Source organism: Myotis davidii, unplaced genomic scaffold, assembly GCF_000327345.1.
Source record: "Myotis davidii unplaced genomic scaffold, ASM32734v1 scaffold38, whole genome shotgun sequence".
Lineage (NCBI taxonomy): Eukaryota > Metazoa > Chordata > Mammalia > Chiroptera > Vespertilionidae > Myotis > Myotis davidii.
This window is the reverse complement of record NW_006291383.1, coordinates 3,284,165-3,306,625: the sequence shown is the minus strand read 5'-3', so window position 1 is coordinate 3,306,625 and position 22,461 is coordinate 3,284,165. Positions and strand designations below refer to the sequence as shown.

The following is a 22,461-nucleotide window of genomic DNA, read 5'->3' as shown; positions in this document are numbered from 1 at the left end:
AAAAGTATGTATTTCAGTGATCTGACTAAAAAATAGGTATATATATATTTTTTAATTGTGAAACTTAAAACTTTAATAAGCAAAATAAATTGGAAAACTAAAGATGATGGCTGAAAACAATTTTTATAAATGGTCCCTAATCATTTTACAAAAAGCTTCATTTTATTACCTAACTAGTAACTTAAATTTCAACAAAAAATAGGTATATTTTTGATTCATTCACAGCAGACAGCTGTTGTTGTGTTGGCTGTTGTCATTTTTTTAAGTTGACAATCTAAGGGAAAAGAGGTCAGTGCCCCTGACTAAATAGTCAGGTATTGCAGGTTTTAAAAATTGCTGGCTTAACATAATAGCAACACAACAGGAGGTTGCTAAAGTTACTAGTAATTCCAGTTATAGTCTAGCAACTCAACAAATGGTTAATATCTACTTACATCTAACTACACTGAAAAATCAGAGGATACTAGCATCAAGTATTTGGGCAAATTCTTATCAGCTTTGTTTTCTAAGTGTACCATATATATCTGCTTTGTCTCCCTATAGTGATTCTTAACTCCTATTAGAAATTATTTATTTTTTGATTTTATAATTATATTTGTTCTAAAAATAAGTAGTACATTCTGTGGTCCAAAATTCAAAAGGCACAAAAGTATACAGTGAGCAGTATCCTTCCTTTCCTTGCCTCCCATCTAGCTCCCCTCCCCAGAAGCAAATTTTCCAAATCTATGTTATACCTACATAAACAAACAATTAGATACACTTATTCTCCTTTCTCCCCACCTCCCTTTTATTTTTGCACAAAAGCTAGGATACTATTTAGGGTTTTCAAATGAAATACTTGACATCCAGCTAAATGCACAATATTTGGGTCTTATACTAAAAATTTAATTGGTGGTCTGAAATTCAAATTTAACTGAGTGTCCTGAATATTATTTGCTAACTCTGGCATCTCCAATTACTACCCTACTGTTTGGCATCTTATTTGTCTGCTTTTTAATATTTTTTTCATATTAGAATTATCTGGGATGGTTTTAATACTCCTCTTCCCAAGCCACACACTCTAGACCCATTTTATCAGAATGTCTAGGAATTGTACTTGGACAGCAGTATTTTTCCCCCCAGTGATTATCTTTCAGTGATTTAATTGAGGAACAATTTACACACCAAAAAGCACACCCATTTTAAGTGTATAGTCCCATGCCCATTAACAACTGGGTACACCTGTTTTCACTTAACAATATATTTTGGCAATCACTCAAAATTGTTTCTTAAAGTATAAACCCCTTAGAGCAAGTATTATATTCTATGCTACTTTTCTTCATAGGACTTGAGCACTTTATAAGTATTTCCAATAAATACAGGTTGACTAGGAACAGAGTCATTTATTGCAGTCATTATTAAGTGGTTTTTAAAATTGATTTAAGAGCGAGAGAAAAATAGCCATTTGTTGTTCCACTTATGTATGCAATCATTGGTTAATTTTTTTATGTGCCCTGACTGGAGATCAAACCTACAACCGTGGAATATTGGCCAACACTCTAGGCAACTGAACTTCCTGGCCAGGGTCTCATTATTTAGGTAATGCACAAATTGAGAAATGTTATTAATGGGTGTTTGCAGTTGCAATACTAATTAAAAATAAATTACGGGATTGCAAAGAAGTTGTTGCCAACAGATCCACCTCCACGTGTGCAGTATCTTCGAGTTGGCTGAGGGGTAAGCCAGGTTTTCTGCATATATGTGGGACCCCATTATTTACACAAGAGGGATCTGGGACGGAGGTTGAATAAAATTTTCAGGCTGTGTAGCTAGTACATAGAGGAGCCGGGATTCGAACCATGTCTGACCCATATCTTGCTAGGGTCACATCCTAATCGGGCCTAATTTTGAGATTACCACCTTTCTCAACAAGATTCCCAAACTTCTATATTTGGAAAAAGATTCGGAATAGCCGTTTTTGTTTCTCAGCGGATGACTTCTTCAGCCAAAATGCCTTCTAGAGAGAACCAGCAAAAGAAACCAAACTGGTAAAATTCCTTTGGGCTCAAGTTTCTTTCATCTCTATAAAGCCCTTACAAGATAGTTCTGGATTTTGTTTTTGTTCACCTACCTGTCTTGGATTACCTAAGCATGAAGGGCTTATGAAAAAAAATGGAACGAACACAATTACGAGTTATGATTCAGGAGAGCAAGCAGTGTCTTTTGCTAATGAACCTTATCTTTTTGCTCAGATCATGTGTATCTCTCATACCCATGTCTTGATGTGTGACTAAATGAAGGAACTGAATTAGAACAGTAGGGGTGCATATCTTATTTCTGCACATGCCAAATATTGTCTTTCTCTTCCTTTATGGATGTGTTTTACGAAATGCATGATATAGAAACAGACCACAAAACCATTCCAGTTTCTGCAGCAGAGAACACAGTGTGAGTATCTGTTTCAAGGTCATTTCCTGATATTGATATCTTCCAGTAAATTTGAGGCAGATTCAGAGTAGAAACTGAATTCAATTCATGGCTTAGCTTCTTTCCTCTGTCTCCATTTACAAGACTTAGAAAATTTCTTGCGTATAGTTGATCTTCAGTAAATGTTTGTTGAACTGTCTTGACAGTCTCTTTTAAAAGTGAGGATATACCACCTGGTTGGTGTTGCTCGGTCGTTGAACATTGACCTACGAACCAGGAAGTCATGGTTAGATTCCCAGTCAGGGAAAGTGTCTGGGTTTCAAGCTTGATCCCCAGTAGGGGGCATGCAGGAGGCAGCCGATCCATGATCTTCTCTCATCATTGATATTTCTATCTCTCTCTCCCTCCCTCTCTCTTTGTCTCTGAAACAGTAAACATTTTTTTAAAAAAATTAAAAATAAATAAAAGTGGGAATATAGTATATTCTGGATAGTTTGGGCAAAGTGAGTATATCACTAGCAGTAAGCAAAAAGTTGATGAGAAAGAATTCTCTAAGGTCCTGTGAGTTTCAGAGAGAGCTTCATGTTTGGCAGTCCATGGCAAATGTGGACTCAAAAAAAAAAGACATCCAGGAAACCATAATTTGAATGATTCCAGTCTTTTGGAATTGGGTTTTGGCTCAGAATTGAAAGGAAAATGCTGTGATAGCAGCAAAGAAATTATAAGTATAGTTTTCTCTAAAGACTCTGAAAAAAGAAAAAAAATGGAAATTAGGTCAACTTCTCAATGTTTTATTAATTCTCTTTTTAAAAAAATATATTTTATTGATTTTTTACAGAGAGAATGGGAGAGGGATAGAGAGTTAGAAACATCGATCAGCTGCCTCCTGCATACCCCCTACTGGGGATGTGCCGACAACCAAGATACATGCCCTTGACCGGAATTGACCCTGGGACCCTTCAGTCCGCAGGCCGATGTTCTATCCACTGAGCCAAACCGGTCAGGGCAATTCTCTTTGTGCTTTTATTTAATTCTTTGAATTGGTCTGAAGTGTCTTGATTCTGTCTTTTTCTGAAGTATCACCGTCATGCCTGGTAGGCCATTCGGTAGGTTCTCGTCATGTCTATTACCGTTAGTAACTTCATCTTGGTTGAAGGACTAGCCTTTATACTATGCTCAGAATGATACATAGCTCTTGTCAGGAGTTTATAAAATTCCCCTTTATCCATCCCAGGCCTTTTATTATCTGACTTCTAATGTTTTCATCTCATTTCATCCTATTTATCCAGACCACTTTCATTTGAATTTTTTGGTAGCTTTTTGCTTGTGGCTTCTTTTACATCTGGAATCCAGTAATACAAATATGTCTATATAAGTTCTAGCTGAACAATTTGGTATTTCTCCTTTACCCCTCACCATTTTATTGCATCTTGTTTCAACACATCTTTAGGCTTAGTGTAGTAGCAAACATGCAGATTATTATACTAGTATATTCAATTAAATGCCACTGGTAAAGGGCAGAGTGGTTTTCCCAACTTAATTATTTACAATAGCTTTTAGAATCTGAAGCTCGACCAGTGTGAGCCGAGACCAGCCACAATATGGATATTTAGATTGTGTTATGAAGTGTTTAAGGCCAGCCAGGAACAAAATTTCCAGGGAGAGGTTATAGGGGTTTGACTTTGGACACCCCCACCTCTTTTCTCAGTGTCCCTCCATCCGCCATTCACCTTATTCTATTAGGTTTCCTCTCTATATTCCCATTAAGGAATCTCATTAATACAAATATGCCTCGTTCTAATCTTTGCTGCTTTTTCATAATCCATTTAACAAAATATGTTGTGTCTTTTTTAACCAGGTACTTTACTAATGAAAACTTGCCTTGGAAGACATAGGTTTAGGTAACTGTGGGAGGTAATGAGTTTGATGAGTGAACCTAATCAACACTAATGAGTGAGCTAGTTAATATATTATCTTCTTGATTATTTCTTGCTTTAATATAGTTAAAGCTACTTCTTTTCACTAGACCAGTGGTCGGCAAACTGTGGCTCGCGAGCCACAGTTTGCCGACCACTGCACTAGACCCATAAGGAATGTCTATTGCATGAGGCTCCCATAAGGACTTTAGTCATCATGGCTGAGCAGATGCTGGGATCCAAAAAAGTCTTTATGTACACCTCCAGAAACTGTCTACAGAGGCCACTTTTAGAGAACAATTATGGGAGGGAGGGGGGATATAGGAAAAAAACAAGAGTTTTTTTTCTAGAATTTTGTCTTTGTATCACATAGGGGAAGATCAATCATAACTTTATTTTAAAATATGTGGGGTTTGAGAAATAAAGCAGGTAAATTATAAATTTGTCTAATCCTCCAAAAGTTCTCTAGAATATAGGCTCTGAGTATTCAACTTCACTGAAATTTGTCCACAGGAAGATCTGCCTGCAGAGTCTCATATTATGGAGCAATTAATTAATTATCCTCTGTCCAAGGATCAAGTCCAAAGTGAAAACGGGCTCAGTAGCAAACGTCATCCTTCCGTTTACAGAGGATGTAAATGGCATTAGCATCCTATGGTGATGACGCTTTCTGGAATTTTCCTGAAACAGTCACCATTTTTTATACATTTATAAACATGAACAAGGGAAGTTATATGCACATAAGCATGACCCATAGACACAGACGATAGAGTGGTGAAGGCCTGGGCGGGGTAGGTATGGGCTGAAAGGCGTCAATGGGAAAAACAACAACAAACAAAGGGGACATCTGTAACACATTCAGCAATAAAGATAAATTTAAAAAAAGAAACAAAATAATGTGTTGCCCCATTAGGAGCCTTGCATATGGGATCACAGAAAGGAGGGTTTTAGCCAATGAGTCTCCTGCAGGAGATTCTGTGGTATTGGAAGTTATAATGAACAGGATGAAACACAGCACTTTGTAAGGCAGGACTTCGGGTGTTGTTTTCAGTTTGATGGGATGCCGTAGGAAAGGATTAGGCAGAACAGTGATGTGGTCTAATTTACAGTTTTCAAAGAGAACTGCTTGTGATGTGGTGAATGGATGGGGGAAAGGCAAAACTGCAGGCGTGAGGACAAGTTAGGAGGCTCTTACGAACTGCAGTGACCAGACAGTTTGTTGAAATTAGAACCCTTCTGAGAGTGGAAGGAGATGCCATTTACAAAACAGGAGGCGAAAACTGGGCATGTGGTCAGCATTCCAGGGCATGCGGTTGCTTTAGCTATTGCGGTTGTTGGGGTAGTGGGACCTTTTATGCCAATTGATTTAATCCCACAATAAGCTTTAAGGGCCCAGTGCATAGAACATGGTGATAAATGTTTATTGGGTGAGTGAGTAGATGAGTGAATCTGTGGAGATTAGTATCCTTGCTTTCTAAATGAAGTTGTGCTACGAGCAGAACGCGAAGCCTAATCTTGATTATATATTCCATACTCTTTCTCTAATTTCTTACCAATATCCCTTTATTTTTGCTTCTCAATGTTTCTAAAGTGTCTCACATGTATTTCCATGTTGTTTTTTTCATTTCCTCCTCTCTCCTGGGTTTAGTGTTTTACATGCAGAGGTTCTGTAAATGTGTTTGCTGTACTAGTTTTTATCAAAAGCAGAAATCATGGAGGTCATTGACAGTGTAGAGTCCCCAGGCAACTTTTTGATCTTCCCTTTGAAGCATGCTGTGCCACATTTAATGCACAACTTCATGAGGCCTCCACCTGGGCAGTCTGTCTGGGCCTATTTAACAACACTGGCAGTGCCCTAATGTACCACTCACTTATACAAAGAACTTCCTTCTCTGTCATCTTCTGCTCATCCAGGAAATTAGTACCACCTTACTCCCAGGCAAAGGGAGCGAGGCATCATTTCTGTAGATGCCACCCTCTCTTTATAATTAGAGTAGTTTTTTTTTTAGAAGTTAGATGCTTTTTAAATATTTTTTAAATTTAATTTCAGAGAGAGGAAGTGAGAGGGAAAGATAGAAACATCAATGATGAGAGAGAATCATTGGTCATCTGCCTCCTGCATGCCCCCTACTGAGGATCTAGCCTGAAGCTTGGGCATGTGCCCTGACTAGGAATCAAACCATGACCTGCTAGTTCATGGGTTGATGCTCAATCACTGAGCCACACTGGCCGAGTAGGGTAGCTTTTGCCCATTAGAAAACTTGCACCAAATTCTCAACAAAAAAGGTAATCTCACTTTCCTACTTTGAATTATGGGCATAGAAAAATTCAAGTGTGTATATTTTACGAAGTTTGTATTGCAAATTGTATCTATGTCTGGCTTACTCCATAAACAGTCAAGCAGACTTATTTTCTGATAAGATCAGGTAAAATAGAAGACTGGCTTTAGGGAATGCGTGCACAGTCCACTCCCTAAAGACCTTTCCCTGCCTGATGTACCTGTATGCATATGTGCATGGTGTGTGCATGTGTACATACATGCCCGTGCCTGTGTGTTCATTATGACCTTGCTGATCCTTTGCAATCAATACCTGATGTAACCCAGTCAATGCTGTTATGCTGGAGAAAAAAAATGTTCCAGCTTGCATTCTTATACTCATTCCTCAGACTTTATTTTACTTATGTGTATTGTATAAGAAATTGTAAACCTACTCACCATGATATATAGTATATCACTTGCTGACATTTGTAAAATAATTTGATTATTCAATAAGGACACCTTACCTGTAGTTGAATTTATAAGACTAGTTTCTGGCCCTAAATGGTTTGGCTCAGCAGATGGAGCATCGGCCTGCAGACTGAAGGGTCTTGGGTTCTATTCCAGTCCAGGCACATGTCCGGGTTTGCGAGCTCGATCCCTAGTGGGGGGCATGCAAGAGGCAGCCGATCAATGATTCTCTGTCATCATTGATGTTTCTATCTCTCTCTCCCTCTCCCTTCCTCTCTGAAATCATTAAAAAAAATAAGACTAGTTTCTGTTTTAGATCCTAGGGAAAGTCAACTCTTCTGGAAGTTGGGAGAGTTTCAGGTATATAATATCATAGCCCCACCCTCTGCTTAATTGGGGAAAATAAAATGGACTTAATATTAGCCTGTGTTAGTCATTGTATAAATATGAACTAGAAGGTCAGTTACTGATATTATCAGAGAAGGGCAGAGCCAACTTTATTCTCAAACATAAGCTCCCTAATAGTCAATGGAATATTTACCTTAATGTATTTAACAGAAATATATAGACACAACAAATGTGAAACTTCTTTCTTTATTTGTGTAACTAGAACTTATACTCCTGAAATTTAATATGCAAGCATTTAGCTTTCATAATTTTGCTTCTCATTGCAATAACAGTACCTACCAACCAGGGCTCAGATTTCAGCAGGGAAGCTTTGAGTTTAGCCAGAAGGAACGGCACACTTGCAGTTAAGCTCACTGGAACCTTAGGAGACAAGACAGTAAAAGAAAGATCGGTGGATTTTTCTGTTTAAAAGCTGGTGACAGTGATATAGGAAGGGCATTCTTTGATGTTGAAGAAATAGATTGATCCCCAAGAGTTTCTTGAGGACACAGACCTTCGTAAATCGGGTGGTGCCAGATAAGCAAATGTATTTTTTGTGACAGATGCTTTATTGTGATTCCTTTCCCTCTAACATGTTAACATTTCCTCTCGGTATTTTGACTTAATGTAGTAAATTATGATATCGGTCCTTTTGTTAAAAAATACCAGAAAGTAATATGTAGACCATTAATGCGAAAGGTAATGTTTTTCCTTGGGCAGGAATGGACTTCAGGGAGGCAACCTTGCAGAGATGAGATACAATGTAAGCCAACCCAAGTTCTTACAGCAACTCAGTGTAGAGTGACTCTGGAAAGTACAGGCAAAGCTAATTTCATAAGAACTGACTCATACCAAGTCTTAGCTTATGAAAACTCCAACTCTTGGCATTTATTTCTTTGCTGAAATCATGATTCTTTTTTCAGTGAGCACAATCACTGTGGGATGGAGCAGTCAATAGAGTATGTTTCCAACAAAAGTCCCTTTCTCAGTGCTGTGTGAGTCTGGGTAGCAACCGTATTTGAGTATAATTTCAGTAAACTATGCACACTTTTGAGTATTTCTCATGGCTTTTCTCAGCCCCAAATTATGATTAACCTGAAAATGTGTGCAAGTTCTAAAGTTACAGAACACGGTAGAGCCACGATGCCCTGCCAGGATTCTCTTCATGATCAGACCTTAGCAGGCTCCACGCCAGGCACTGGGAAGCTGCCTGCTGCTCCGTCTGAGGAGACGTTAAAATGTACCAAACAGCAGGGAAAGGTGGGCATACTGTAAATGTCTTTGTGCTAATGATGACTTTTCTTTTCTCACCAGAACAGCTGGGGGTGAAAGTTGTCAAAGACAAAATTATAAATGTTTTATATTGGAAAATGCCAGGTGAGTTTAAGACATGGTCAACTTATTAGGTTATTGCCAGGAAGTAAACAATAGACTCATTAAAGCTGTAATTAGTCATTGTTGACATATTTTCGTTTTTATCAGGGCTCCAGGAGGGATAAAAGTGAAATAATCTAGTGCTTCATTAAGTAGAGGTAAAACCAGCTTTTTAAAACTCAGCTGTGCCTTTTCCTTGGGATTTCTCCACCACCATTTTTTCCTGAGGAATTTGTTGCCTTCATCATAGGCTATAAAGTAATTTGTTAATGGATTAATTATTTTGTGGTTTTATTACATTGTATCATTAGTCAAAATGTTTTGGTTCTTTATGGTTCCTTATTTCTTGGCAAGTCAAGAGTGGAGGGGGAATTCATGGCGATGGAATGCATTGAGCCAGAGGTTTTACATACTTATAACTACAGATAAAGACCATACGAGGCAAGGGTTAAGTAATTTGCTCATGGCCACATGTTGGGTAAATGGCTAAAAGTAACTCAGGGCAATGGACTCCAATAGCTACCTCTTACCAGTACACCGCTGTCAGCCCTTGATCCTGTAGATCCAACCTCAGCAACCAAGCCCCCAGAATGTGTCTTGTGCCTCTAAGCCAAGTTTCCTATAGCCAGTGACACTGGCTACACATTCCGCCTGCAGGACCAGTGAGTGCTCTGCTCAACCCAATCCCTCTTTTCTTCTTTCCATATCAAGTTCCAGCTCTCATCTCACCTCCTCCATGAAGCCTTCCTAATTACTTCTGCTTCCACTTGCTCATCCTTTATGAGTTTTTCCTTCTCCTCTAAACACCTTTTAGACTTAAAGCCCTAGATTTTTTGGTGTAGACCTCATTTTAAATAACTGGTCAGATAAAGAGACTTAATGTTTGTTTATTTTCTCTCCCACATAAGGATTAAGAACCATGTGTAATAGTCTTCCTTATTTTCCATTCAGCCTCATATCATACATATTGCAGAAATAAAATTCCAATTTAGAAATTTCTGTTAACTTAAGCATCTACATAATGTAAAGATCCCCTGTGAGACAAATAAGCACTTCCTTTGGACTAACTCCATTCTTTGTAGATATAATCTCCCTTTTCCAACATTTGCTAAGCTTCTTGTTAAATATCAGCTAAAACAATGACCAGCTAACATTCTTTTTTTAAAAGAGGTAATGGATTTCTTATCTTCCTTATTCTTGGAGTTACCTTATGTTTAAGTGAGAAAATTATAATAATATGGCACATCTTATTTTCATAGATATGTGCCTATGAACCCATAGATGCTATCTGACTTGGCTTCCTTCTATCTCTGAGAGGCAGACTTCGTGGGCAGATTTTGGATCAGTATGTCCTTTCTCAGATAATGAAGCGAAGCAAAGCAGTAGAAGTTGTCATGACTTCCTCAAAGCAGCAGCCAGCTGGAACATAAGCCAGTTTGCAAGATGATTAGACCAACGTCTGAAAACTTGGCAAAGCATCTTTTAAATGAGCATCTCTTTAAGTTAAAACCTTATCTTTTTTTCTACATGGAGACATTGTTTAAGAGTAGATGCATCTGTTTATACATATACACTTAATGTCTTTGGACATGTCACATAACTCAACAGAGCAAAGAGATGGGTTGACTGAAAAGGAACTGTCCTGTGCCTTGTGCTGGTTGGCCCATTGAAGTAGGTGACTATGGTCAAAAAGGACCCATCTTGCCAACGTTCCACTGTCTTAGGAGAAGATATGCCTTCATGAAGGTGGTACACTCTTCACTTCAGTTAGGCAAAGTATAAATTAGGAATCAGTCATTGGCAGTGAGGAGTCTCTGGGGTAAGAGGAAGGGCCATGGTTCTCAAACTTGATTGTGTATTGGAATCATCTGGAGAGCATCAAAAGATACTAATGCTTTTGTCTCACCATCAGAATTCAGATCTACTTGGTTTGGGGTGTGGCCTGGGCATCAGGGAGTTTTTATTTAATTTTTATTGAACTTATTGGGGTGACATTGGTTAAGGACATTATATAGGTTTCAGGTGTACAATTCTATAATACATCATCTGTATATCATATTGTATGTTTGCCACCCCAAGTCAAGTCTTCTTCCCATCAACATTTATCCCCCTTATTCCCTGTTCTCCTTCCCCCACCCTGCTTTTTCTTTGGTAATCATCAGACTGTTGTCTGTGTCTATGTTTTGTTTCTGTTTTGGCTTAATCTCTTCACCTTTTTCACCCAGCCCCCCAAATCCTTCCCTCCTGACAGCTGACCATCTGTTCTCTCTTTCTACAAGTCTGCTTCTATCTTGTTTGTTTATTTATTTTGTTCATTAGATTCTACGTGTAAGTGAAATCCTATGGTATTCGTCTTTCTCTTACTGGCTTATTTCACTTAGCATAAGAAGCCTCCAAGTTTGAGAACCACTGAGTCGGAAACCCCTTTTCTGTTTTTACTGATAGGTCTCAAGAAGACATTGGCCTCTCTGTAGAGACTTCCTAATCTGCTTTATTACATCGCAAGGTTTTCCAGCCTTGAAGAGATATAATTTGTACCAAAGAGTCTTTCAGTATAAGGCTTTGCAGAATTTTAAGTATTTTATATTTCTTTCTCTTGCTCCCTAGCTGGAGTTTTGGCTAAAAGACCTAGGAGAGCACTAAAGAAAAGTATGACTCCCTTATGAAAAGTAAGTCATGCAGCCCCCTTATAAGGACAAGCAGAAAAGTTTTCCAGGTCAAATACTAAATCTTTCAGAACATTCTTGAAGCTTAATTTATTTAATCCGAACATTCATGCAACATCATCCGTGCATGTATTTAGAGTGAGTACATAGCATCTTGGGAGCTACCAATTGTCAGGGAAACAAAATTTAGGATATGCGAGGGAACAAAGTCACATGCAGCTGGGAAAGCGCATTAATTGCATCGTAATAATGGGACCATGCTCTGTGTGCCAAGCTTTGCTGATGGCGGTCGGCAAAAAGAAATTGCTCTAAACCCTAACAGGATCAGGTCAGATACACTAACTCCAGTGGGTTTTCTATACTAGAATGAGTTGAGTTGCTGGAGGGGGTTACACAGCTCAACCTTCTGGAGGACCTGCCTAGAAGTGAAGAATGATGATGGAGAATGTAGTTCGCAAAGCTGGCTGCTCTTCTGTTGTAACTTAGCAGGAAATTTAAACTCCAAGGTCCAGGACATGGGTGTAGAGCGTCTGTAGGCTATTCTGGCGAGGCCCTGCAATTCGTGTTTGTAAATCCCCACCAGGGATATTGATGACCAGCCAGGGTTGGGTCCCACGGGATAACATATGCCATCAAGTTTCAGTCCATTGGTATTTCACAGGGTCCTGGTAACTGGTCTGCCCTGCTGTTTCTCAGTGAGTTTCAGTTACTCAGTCCTCATTGTGAGCACATTTGCTCAGCACATGGGCTCTCAGGACCCTGTTAAATGATAAATATTTTTACAATAATAAATTATTTTATTTAATTAGGTCATAGACTATATTGATTTCAGGACGGTATTATTGTTTGACTACACAGGGCACCATTAGTAAGTGGCTTCATTGTAAACGAGTATGAATTAACATCTATCTAAGACAAATCAATTACTTTAAAAATAAAATACAGTATTCTTACACTGTTGAGCTTTAAAAATAATAGTTTTACTGAGGTTTAATTCACATACCATAAAATTCACCCTTTCCAAGTATATAACTCAGTGTTTTTTAGTATATTTGCAAAAATATGCCAACATTACTATCTGAAGCCAGAACATTTTCATCATTCTTGAAAACAAATGAAACAAACAACAAAAAACACTCCCCATACCCATTAACAGTCACTCCCACTCCTCCTCTCTGCATCCCCGGCAAACACTACTTTGCGTTCTGTCTCTCTGAGTTTGCCTATTCTGGATATTTCATATAAATAGAATTTTAAAATACATAACCTGTTGCTTCTGGTTTCTTTCACTTAAGCATAATGTTTCCAAAGTTCATTCATGTTGTAACATGTATCCGTACAGCATTCCCTTTTTATGGCTAAGCGATATGCTATTGTATGACTATGCTATATTTTATCTCTTTATCCATTGGTAAACATGTGGGTTATTTCCACTTGGGGGCTATTATGAGTATTTGTGTACAAGTTTTTGCATGGACATATGTTTTCATTTCCTTTGGATATAAGCCAAGAAGTGGAATTGCTGGGTCTAATGGTCACTCCATGTTTAATTTTTTGAGAGAGTGCCAAACTGTTTTCAGAAATGGCTGCACCGTTTTACATTCCTACCAGTGACATAGGAGAGCTCCATTTCTGCACATCTTTCCCAGCACCTGCTTTGTTCATATTTTTATTATAGCCATCCCAGTGGATATGAAGTGGTATTTCATTGTGGCTTTGATTGGTACTATTCTAATGGCTAATACTGTCTTAGAATCTCTTCACATGCGTATTGGGAATTTGTATATCATCTTTGCAGAAATGGATTTAAATCCTTTGTCCACTTATTAGTTTGATTATTTATCTTCTTATTTTTGAGTTGTAAGAATTCTTATGTAATCTGGATTCAAGTTCCCTATATGATTCACAAATAGTTTTGCCTAGTCTGGGGGTATATTTTCACTTGTTTGATATATCTTTTTAAGCACAGTAAGTTTTTCATTGTGATGAAATGTATTTCTATACTTTTTTCTTTTGTCACCGGGTTGTTGGGTATTATATTTAAGAAACCATTGCACAATCGAAGGTTATGAATATTTACCAGTTTTTTCTAAGAGTTTCATAGTTTTAGCTCTTACACTTAGGTCTATAATCAATTTTTCATTAATTTTTGTATTTGTAGTAAGACAGCAGTCTAAATTCATTCTTTTGAATGTGGCTATCCAGTTGCCTCAGAAGCATTTGTTGAAAAGACTATTCTTACCCATTGAATTGTCTTGCCACTCGGGCCATAATTGACTATCAATGTAAGAATTTATTTCTAGACTCTCAATTTTAGTCCATTGATCTATGTGGGTGTCATTAGTCTGTGCCACATTGTATTGATTACTGTATTCGTAGTAAGTTTTGAAGTTGGAAAGTATAAGTCCTCAAACTTTGTTCTTCTCTAGGCAAGATTATTTCGGTTATTCTGTGTCCCCTGCATTTACATATGAATTTTAGGAACAGCTTATAATTTCTGGCCAACAACAGCTAGATTTTGATAATGAGTTAAACCTATTTGTTTCTGGGTTATTCTAAAGATTAAATGTGTTAGTCCTTAGTACTTAGTGCTTAGAACAGTAACTGATATATAATAAAGCAATATAACTATTCTTAGGTATCATTCTGTTATTATTTGAGTTGTCTCAGATATCCCATTCTAATCATTTGATGTTTTGTTATTTTTAAGTGCACTTGTGTTGTGTGTGGCATTTTCCCCTTCATAGTCACAGATATTTTTCTTTGGTAAAATTTATTATACTTATATGAAAATTCCATTAATTGGTACATTCTATTGTCTGAGTGTAATTCTTACCTCTCTGAAGAAGCAATCATAAAATCCTATATTGTAGCAGAGTAGAAAAGCATCTATGAAGATTCTAATTATTGTTTCTAAATGTCATGACGTTTTAAAATTAAGAGTACCATCTAAAGACATTCTTATTCCAATCCATAAAAAAATTATTCCCCCATTGGCTTAATGCACTGTAAGTTGGGCTAGAAGCCAACCTCCCCTCCCCCTTCAAATCATTGATGTGAGCTGAAGACTGATGTGTACATTTTAGTGAAAGTTCTTTGATTCACTTGCTCATTGGTTACAGGGATGTGTCAGCACCCACAGGGCTTCCTTTGGAGATTTTGGAGGCATATGCCAAAACCCTGCCTTAGAGTTGAGAAAGTTAATGTTAATTGCTTCAAACCATCTTGCAGTGGGTGTAGTAATACTGCAATGGAACATAAAACAAACACTTCAGTCTGAAGCCAGAAGCTATAGGCCAGTTCATTGTAAGACCCTCTAGCTGGATATCAGGATATCTAAGCAGTCTTCAATGTGGTTATTGTGTGGCTCTTTCAAAACTGGGATTTGTGAGTTGAATTAAGTTATACAGGAGATCTGCTATGAAATAGTTTTCCTTTCCATGGCTCTATCTTAGCTATACCATGTCTATTACTTAATTTTATAGATATTAAACAATAAAGGCATATGCCTGAAGTGGGATTCTCAACTTTCTAGCATTTGATATCAATAAAGGTTTTAATTTAAAAAAAGAACAAAAGAACAACAACACAGAATCACTATACGTGATATAGAAAATGAGATGTACAGGGGTAGGCAAAAGTAGGTTTACAGTTGTGTGTGAACCACAGAGTTTATTCTTGTATTATTTATAAATTATTATAACATTTTCTGTATGAACAAATATAAACCTACGTTTTCCAACACGTGTATAAATCAGACAGAATGTTTTGCAATTGTGGGAGCTGGCTCGACAGTCTATGTAAGTTTGGTGCTTTTCTGTTTCATGTTGTACCTGAAGCCAAGGTCAGGAAAGAAAGATGGATATGGAATGGGGGAGAGCCAAGAGTCCACAAGGTCAGACTGAGATCCAGGAGGATGCCTGGAACTTGTCTGGGCCTCTCACCACCTCTGACCTCGATGGTGCAAATGACCTATCAAAGGGGCTGTGCCTTCACCATGGAGCTACAAACACACCCAGCCTAGGATTCAGAGAAGCTAAACAACGTCTTTGGGGAGCTGTAGAGACTGAACATCTATTTTTTCCCTGTGCCAACAACGTAGGCTGACAGATCAGTGACAACATACCTGAGCTTCAAAGCCTGTGCTCTTAGCGTGACCCTGGACATACATTGGGTTTCTCTGAATCTGAAACAACTACTTTATTTTGCTTCAACCGACCATTTACTCATCTGAAGCCAAAAGCCTGCATCACTTTGACTAACCCTGAGACTTGGGGCATATCTGCTAACATGTTTTTAAGCACACATCAGTGAGGGGTTTGCTTTCTCTACAGGGGTATAGGTGAGCTTCGAGGGATAATGCTAGGTCATTGCTATCCTGTTCTTTTCAGCAAGATTCTATTTAGAAAACCTGTCGATATTGTGCTACAACTGAGGACAAAATAGTTTTTGGCCTGGCTGGCTCCTGCTGAGCTGTAATGACCCAATAGTAGAAAGATACATGAATGAATCAATGTTCATAAACAGAATAATTTAAAAGTTTTTTCAATTCTGATAAAAATGTCTTAGATCAGGGAGCAGCCTTATCCTGACCCTAATTACAAAGATTATTGGCAAGCTGCAGGGATCTCAGTAAGGGTACTCCTTGAGCAAATTTGGGTTTTAGCAATGCCAAGCTGGGTGAGCAGTATATGGGGGCCCACTACTATTCCCTCAAGTTTTGTATATTTTTGGAATTTCTTGCAATAAAATGTAAAGGAAAAAAGAAAGAATGTTCATGTAGTTTCAAAAGATACCACAAAATTAAGCCAAAAGAAAAACTGTTACTTTCGAAAAAAAATTTTTTTTGAGAAATAAATATATTTATTGGGTTAGAAGTGAGTTTTATATGTGAAAACCATATATCAATGGAGATAAATCTATTTAAAACTGAATAATTTTAGAACTTTACCCTTTATTTCCAGGGTGAGTAAGCTGAAATTCAATAAATTATTGGTTTATCTCTGTTTTTTTATGGATCCTTTAGTCACAGAATGAAACAAAATGGACACCTTTATTTTTTAAAATACAGTTGATTGCTTCAGTAGGCACATTGACCATTGTCAACTTAAGTAAAAGTTGTTTGATTAACTTTATGTTGACTTATCTTTGCAATTTGGTTTGAATCTTCCATATAGGCTCAGATCCATTAATCTTAAATAAACTTTAAGAAGAATCAAAATAAAAATTATCTTCAATAAACCTTCCTTACAGAACAAGATGCTATAGATTACACTAAAAATTTATTTTTTAAAAAATGTACCCCTTCCCTATAGAAAATGCCTTTTGTTCTACTATGCACAGCCTACAGGTCCCTAGAGGACTTCAGCCATCCATAATTTAGCTCCAACCTCCAGGACATGAATGTGGTTTGGGGAAGCAGTGTTGGAAGGTCAGTATGTGAGAATTGCCCTCAGGCTATCATTCAGACAATTGAAGTGCTTGCTATGAAAATCCCAGACCTCAAAATGTACCTACTGGAGCCCAACACAAACCATCCAAAGATAAATGAGGACCTATTAAACTTCTGTCCATTTTATGCTTGTCAGCTTTATTTTACTGAAACCATCTAAACTGAATACAAAATAACATTACTGATATTTTGTTTTTCTATTATTTTAAGCTTTCCAATGTGCCTTAAGAATGTTAAGTTGGTGTTTATTAATTTAATAAGCTCAAGGTCATAGCTTGCCATGGTGTTCGTAAGGTTGTTACTTGGAGAACTAGCAAAGAGCATCAGTTTGCATGGGTAAGCTTAAGTTGGTGTTTATTAATTTAATAAGCTCAAGTCACAAGGTCATAGCTTGCCATGGTGTTCGTAAGATTGTTACTTGGAGAACTAGCAAAGAGCATCATTTTGCATGGGTAAGTCTGTCTGGATAGTGGTCATCCATACATATCTGTAGCATTGGTTAAGTTTCCCACTAGAGAAAGCAGAGTGTATCCTCAGAACCATGCCAAATAAGAGGTGCCGGTGAGTGTGTGTTAGATGGGTGAATGGATGCTTTCATGGAGGAGTCCAGTTCTCAGCGGACTGACGTATTCAACTGACAACTTTATAAACTCTGCCAGCACAAATCTCACCTCCATAAATTATGGTCCTGCTATATTTCATTTTCCCCAGGTTATTTGGAAGGGATCCTCTAAAAATATAAATATTCTATTTCAGAAGTGTGGTTTTTTTATATACTTTTGTGCAATTTATAATTGAAAAGTGAGCTTGGGAAGCCAGATCTGGAAAGTACCAAGTAATCATTTCATCTAAAAATTCACTTCACAGATGAGTCCTGAACTTGGAGTGACACACCACTTCCATCAACTGCTCTGGGATGAGTTGATTAATCATGACATTTGCACAGCTCTGAGAGGCTTAAATATATTTGTACACCCAATACATAGGTATTAAGCTCCTACTATACACCAGTCCCTGTTTAGGTCTTTGTGGAACCAGCAGTGGACAGAGGATATTCCTGAACTAATGGAATTTATATTGAACAAGAATGAAGCATAGCAGGGAAGAGAAAAGGAGAGAAACTATGGGCAACCTCTAGCTGTTCTAACAATGAAAATCGTGTTCCTGTTAATGCCCAGAGGAGATTTTCTTCCCACTTATGAAAATGTTTCTAGTTTCTTCTTATGTAACCCAATTTTCACTTCAAATATAGTGACCAATAGTCTTGGATTTCCTTCTATGAGAAACTGTCACCCTACAAGTCGCATGACTTATCCATACACTGAAGGCTTAGCCCACATGATTACTTACATTTCCTTCTGTCTTTATGAATCTTTATGAAACAGAGCCTCCTGGGTGTTTGGGATAGTTTCCCTACTCTGCCAGCCCCACACCTTTCCATGAAGGGCTCTAACGATGACACTTCAGTTTCTATATCTAAAGGACCTCCTGGCTTGTGTGGTATAGCTTGTGACACAGTGATAATGGTGGAGAGTCAGACACACTTCCTGAAACACAGCAGTCTTCTGGCTTTTCCTCCCTTGTAGATCCATAGAACCAAGAACTGGACAAGACCATCAGTCATGGAACAGGAATAAACAATACTGCTAAACTTGTCAGCTCTCTGATCCCTGCCAGATCATATTTTTAGCCCAGTTCTTAGAAGAGGAAACCTTGCCAAGGCTTTTATTTTTCTTTGTGGTGTTGTACGTACTATGCTAAGGATAGAATACTGAGATCATATGATTTTAGGACTCAGAAAACCACATGGTAATAAAAGAGGAACCAAACTAAATATAAAAATTATGCATAGTTAGATATAGGTATGTGTAGAGATATAAGATGGAGAAATAAAATTTGTTTTTGAAAGAGGCTTAGAGGCGAATTATCTGACGCCTAGCTTAACACGTCAGTTTCTTTAAGTAGTCTGTTGGAGACACTAAATGTAGGTTTTCCACAGTGCCAAGTTTTGCATTCATTTCAGGTGGAGAATTTGTGGTGAGGGTTGTGCCCAAAACCCTTTACTTACAGAAAAGAGCTAGTGTGGGCCACCGTGGAATTGATCCATGTGAGCCAGGATTATTCACTCTGGATTAAAGCCTGGCTGGGAGGCAACCCCAGTATTGCCCAGGCAGGTTTATGTGTGAACAAGGGAACAAATTGGCTCAGACCAGGAATACACATAGTTTGCAAACAATCATAGTTTCATTCTACACGTGGGAGATAATCATCCTGCAATGGACCTGTGTCTCCTCCTCTTGGACTAAATCCCTCCCTATGCTATAAGGTTCTCTTCCTCTACAAAAGGTTCTCAGACCACGGAAGACCATGAGGACTAATGTTTTGTTACAACTGAAAGTACAGCTATTTGAATCATTTATCACTTAATCATGTTCTGTCTTGTAAAGTTATGTTGCATTTTTCTTGCATTCTTATTCAAGTTTTAAGTGTATGTATGCCTTGTAGATTATGACTTACATTTTTTGAATTTTCATCTGATACTATATATTGAAGATATTTAACTAGATTTGCTCAAGACTAGATTTGCCTTCCTTGACACTGTCACAAAAACATTGCAAAAAACACACTTAACTTTAAACCAAGTTTTAAAGTATGCTGATATATCTACCTTCTTTTTTTTCTTTTCTTTTTTTAAACATATTTTATTGATTTTTTACAGAGAGGAAGGGAGAGAGAGAGTCAGAAATATCGATGAGAGGGAAACATCGATCAGCCGCCCCCTGCACATCTCCCACTGGGGATGTGCCCGCAACCCAGTCACATGCCCTTGACCGGAATCGAACCCGGGACCCCTCAGTCCGCAGGCCGACGCTCCATCAACTGAGCCAAACCGGTTTCGGCTATATCTCTCTTCTTGGCTGCATTGTTTTCACTTTCCAGGGAGCCACAGTACCCTGCAATCTGAGCTTGTATTTAGGCAGCCAAGTGGCTTCAATTTCTTTCCCAGATTATCAATGTGTGTGTCCAAGAAAAAAAAAAGGCTCTGGTCACTGATGTCTTAGTTTGAATAAACATTAATCTCTTTATTTTCCCATGAGAATTTTAGCAGTTTCATCCAATTCTTCTAGTGAAATAACAGACTTAGAAAGAGCTTTACATGAACAAGTTGAGTAGTGGTGGTAATAGACCTGAAATGAGGGGAAATCATGAGACGTTAGCAGCAATCTTTTCTAGCAACTCATTTTGCTCAAAGACTTAAGCATCAATATCTTCAACTAGAAACTCCTGGTAAGAGATTTAGAACCACCCAAACTCAGAGGTAGTTGCTGTCAACCAGTGCAGGCATTTTCCGAGAAGAAGTCCATGTCAGTAGTTGAGATATCTGTTTCCTCTAACTAAGGAAGGCTGGTGGTTGATGGCCTCTCCTGAGCAATGATTAGATATTAAAAAAGAAAAAGTAAACGTTCATGGTCAGCAACCACCCTGGGAGTCCTGACTCAGTGAAGAAAGCATAGAATGGGGAAGAAAAGCTTTTGTGCAAAATTATGCATTGGCAGCTCTTGAAGCACCTGTCCTCAGGAACCACTCATTAATGAAAGAACCATAAACCCACAAGAACTTGAGTAGGATTTAGCAAGTGTATGGTCCAAATTTTAGAAAATTCTAATGTAAACAAATTGCAAATCTTCCAAAGGATGTAATGGTACTGATTTGCTAAGTACCTAATTATCATCTTTATTATTATTTATCCCAAGACATAAAGTCTTTTCGTTTTGACCACTAACTACAGTGACAATATAAAAAAAAAATTGTTTCATTTAAATTGATGAACATGTGTATCATTTCCTCTCATGTAGAAAATTTTTAGAATAATCTAACAAGTTTAGATATATCCATGGAATAACCTGTTATTGAAATTAATTTTAATCACTTCAGAACTCCTGAAGAGTACAATGATTTCTGGATCTACTAGTATAGAGGTGGGGAGAACATTCCTTCTTGCAGAGTAAGGAAAGAAGCCTTCCCACTCCAATATAATCTTTATAGGCCTTTCTCTATACAAGGTTATGACAAAACCATGTCTATAACCCACCAGTCATTTTGCCAAACTCAAGATTGGAAACTTCACCAAGTATTCAGTAGGTGGTGGTGTCCTTCAAGTGTGTGTGGAGGTAGTCTTGATGTTACCAGTGTAGGTGCACTTGGCATTGGCCCTTGGCTCATCTTCACTCATAATCACTGTAACAACAGAAAAAAAAAGATTGAGGCAGAAGTTAGGGCACTGGAAGAAATGCCAACTGACATTGTTCCTTCAGTCAGGAGAAATATTACATATTAGCAGAATTACCACAATTATGTCTCTTAATATCTCTTCCCCCATTTTTTTTAATGCCTGGAAAACATTTAGCAGACTTGCCAAATATAACAGATTTACCACTGGAGAACAGTCTTTTGTATTCCAAAACAGAAGATTTTTAAACATTGCTTTTAAAATGACTTCAAATTAGTGTTTTTAAAGGTTGTCATACCAGTTGTTAAAATTTTAAAATTAAAAAGGAATATTTTGTTCGCACATGATAGAAAGCTCATTCTGTATGATTAGATGCAAAATAGCCCTCTAGGCTTTCCTCGTCCGCTACCCAAATACAATGTCAGCCTCTCTCTGGCATGCCTGCATCATCGTGGGTGGGCTTTCTGTTCCCTTTGTAACTACCGCCTCTTCCCAGCACCATATGCCTGACCCCAAAGGGCTTTAAAACAAAAAGTGATGCCTCTTTAGTTCTCCTATTGCTGTGTCAATGTCTATTATAGATACCATGTAGCTTTTGTCCGTATGAACTGACCTGATGTGAAAAGATTTGTACTGACTGAAATAATAGCTGTGCTTTTACTCCTGAAGCTGCTCAGAACAAGTTGAGTGAGAATGTGGCAGAATGAAAGCACTCAAAATTTTAAACTTCGAAACCTAACAAAATATTATTCCTCTTCTACACAGGCCCAACAAGACCATCACTATGACCGATGGGGACTATGATTATCTGATCAAGCTCCTGGCCCTTGGAGATTCGGGGGTGGGGAAGACGACGTTTCTTTACCGATACACAGACAATAAATTCAATCCCAAGTTCATCACAACAGTAGGAATAGACTTCCGGGAAAAACGTGTGGTGAGTTCTTACCCATACTGGTAAGCTTATTGCTGACCCTCCCAGATGAGCTAAGAATTAAGAAGCTGTGTTTATTGCATGTGAGACATTTGCCTTTTATCACATGCGATTTATGACCTGTCACTTTAATTTATAGTACTTTTTTACTTTCCCCACTATAAATAACATTTTGCACAGAAAGACGTTGAGTGACACTATCGCTTATCTCCAAAAGTATACAGGGCAACTAAAATAAATAATGTATGAGTTTATATAGTGTGTTTTCTACAAATTCTTAAGGACTCTTTCGAAACTTGAATTATTCAGGATGGGAAAACATTAACTCTTAATCTGAGTGAAGTCCCTCAAAAAGAACAAGTGTTCA

General features: G+C 37.8%; 1 protein-coding gene across 8 annotated transcripts in view; it reads left to right on the top strand.

The window, feature by feature from the left end:
* Positions 1 to 22,461, top strand: part of RAB27B (RAB27B, member RAS oncogene family) — a 121,998-nt gene that overhangs the window by 88,886 nt on the left and 10,651 nt on the right. For 2 of the 8 annotated variants that reach the window (XM_006764484.2, XM_015564434.1), the window contains one exon: positions 21,926 to 22,097. In XM_006764484.2, coding sequence (XP_006764547.1) covers positions 21,945 to 22,097 — 153 coding nt within the window. In that variant the 5' untranslated portion in view covers positions 21,926 to 21,944. Of the gene's footprint in view, positions 1 to 1,647; positions 1,717 to 1,968; positions 2,028 to 8,360; positions 8,433 to 8,751; positions 8,815 to 16,792; positions 16,909 to 17,360; positions 17,382 to 20,072; positions 20,218 to 21,925; positions 22,098 to 22,461 lie in introns of those variants that run through there. The other 6 variants (XM_015564431.1, XM_006764485.2, XM_015564433.1 and 3 more) reach the window with 6 other exon arrangements.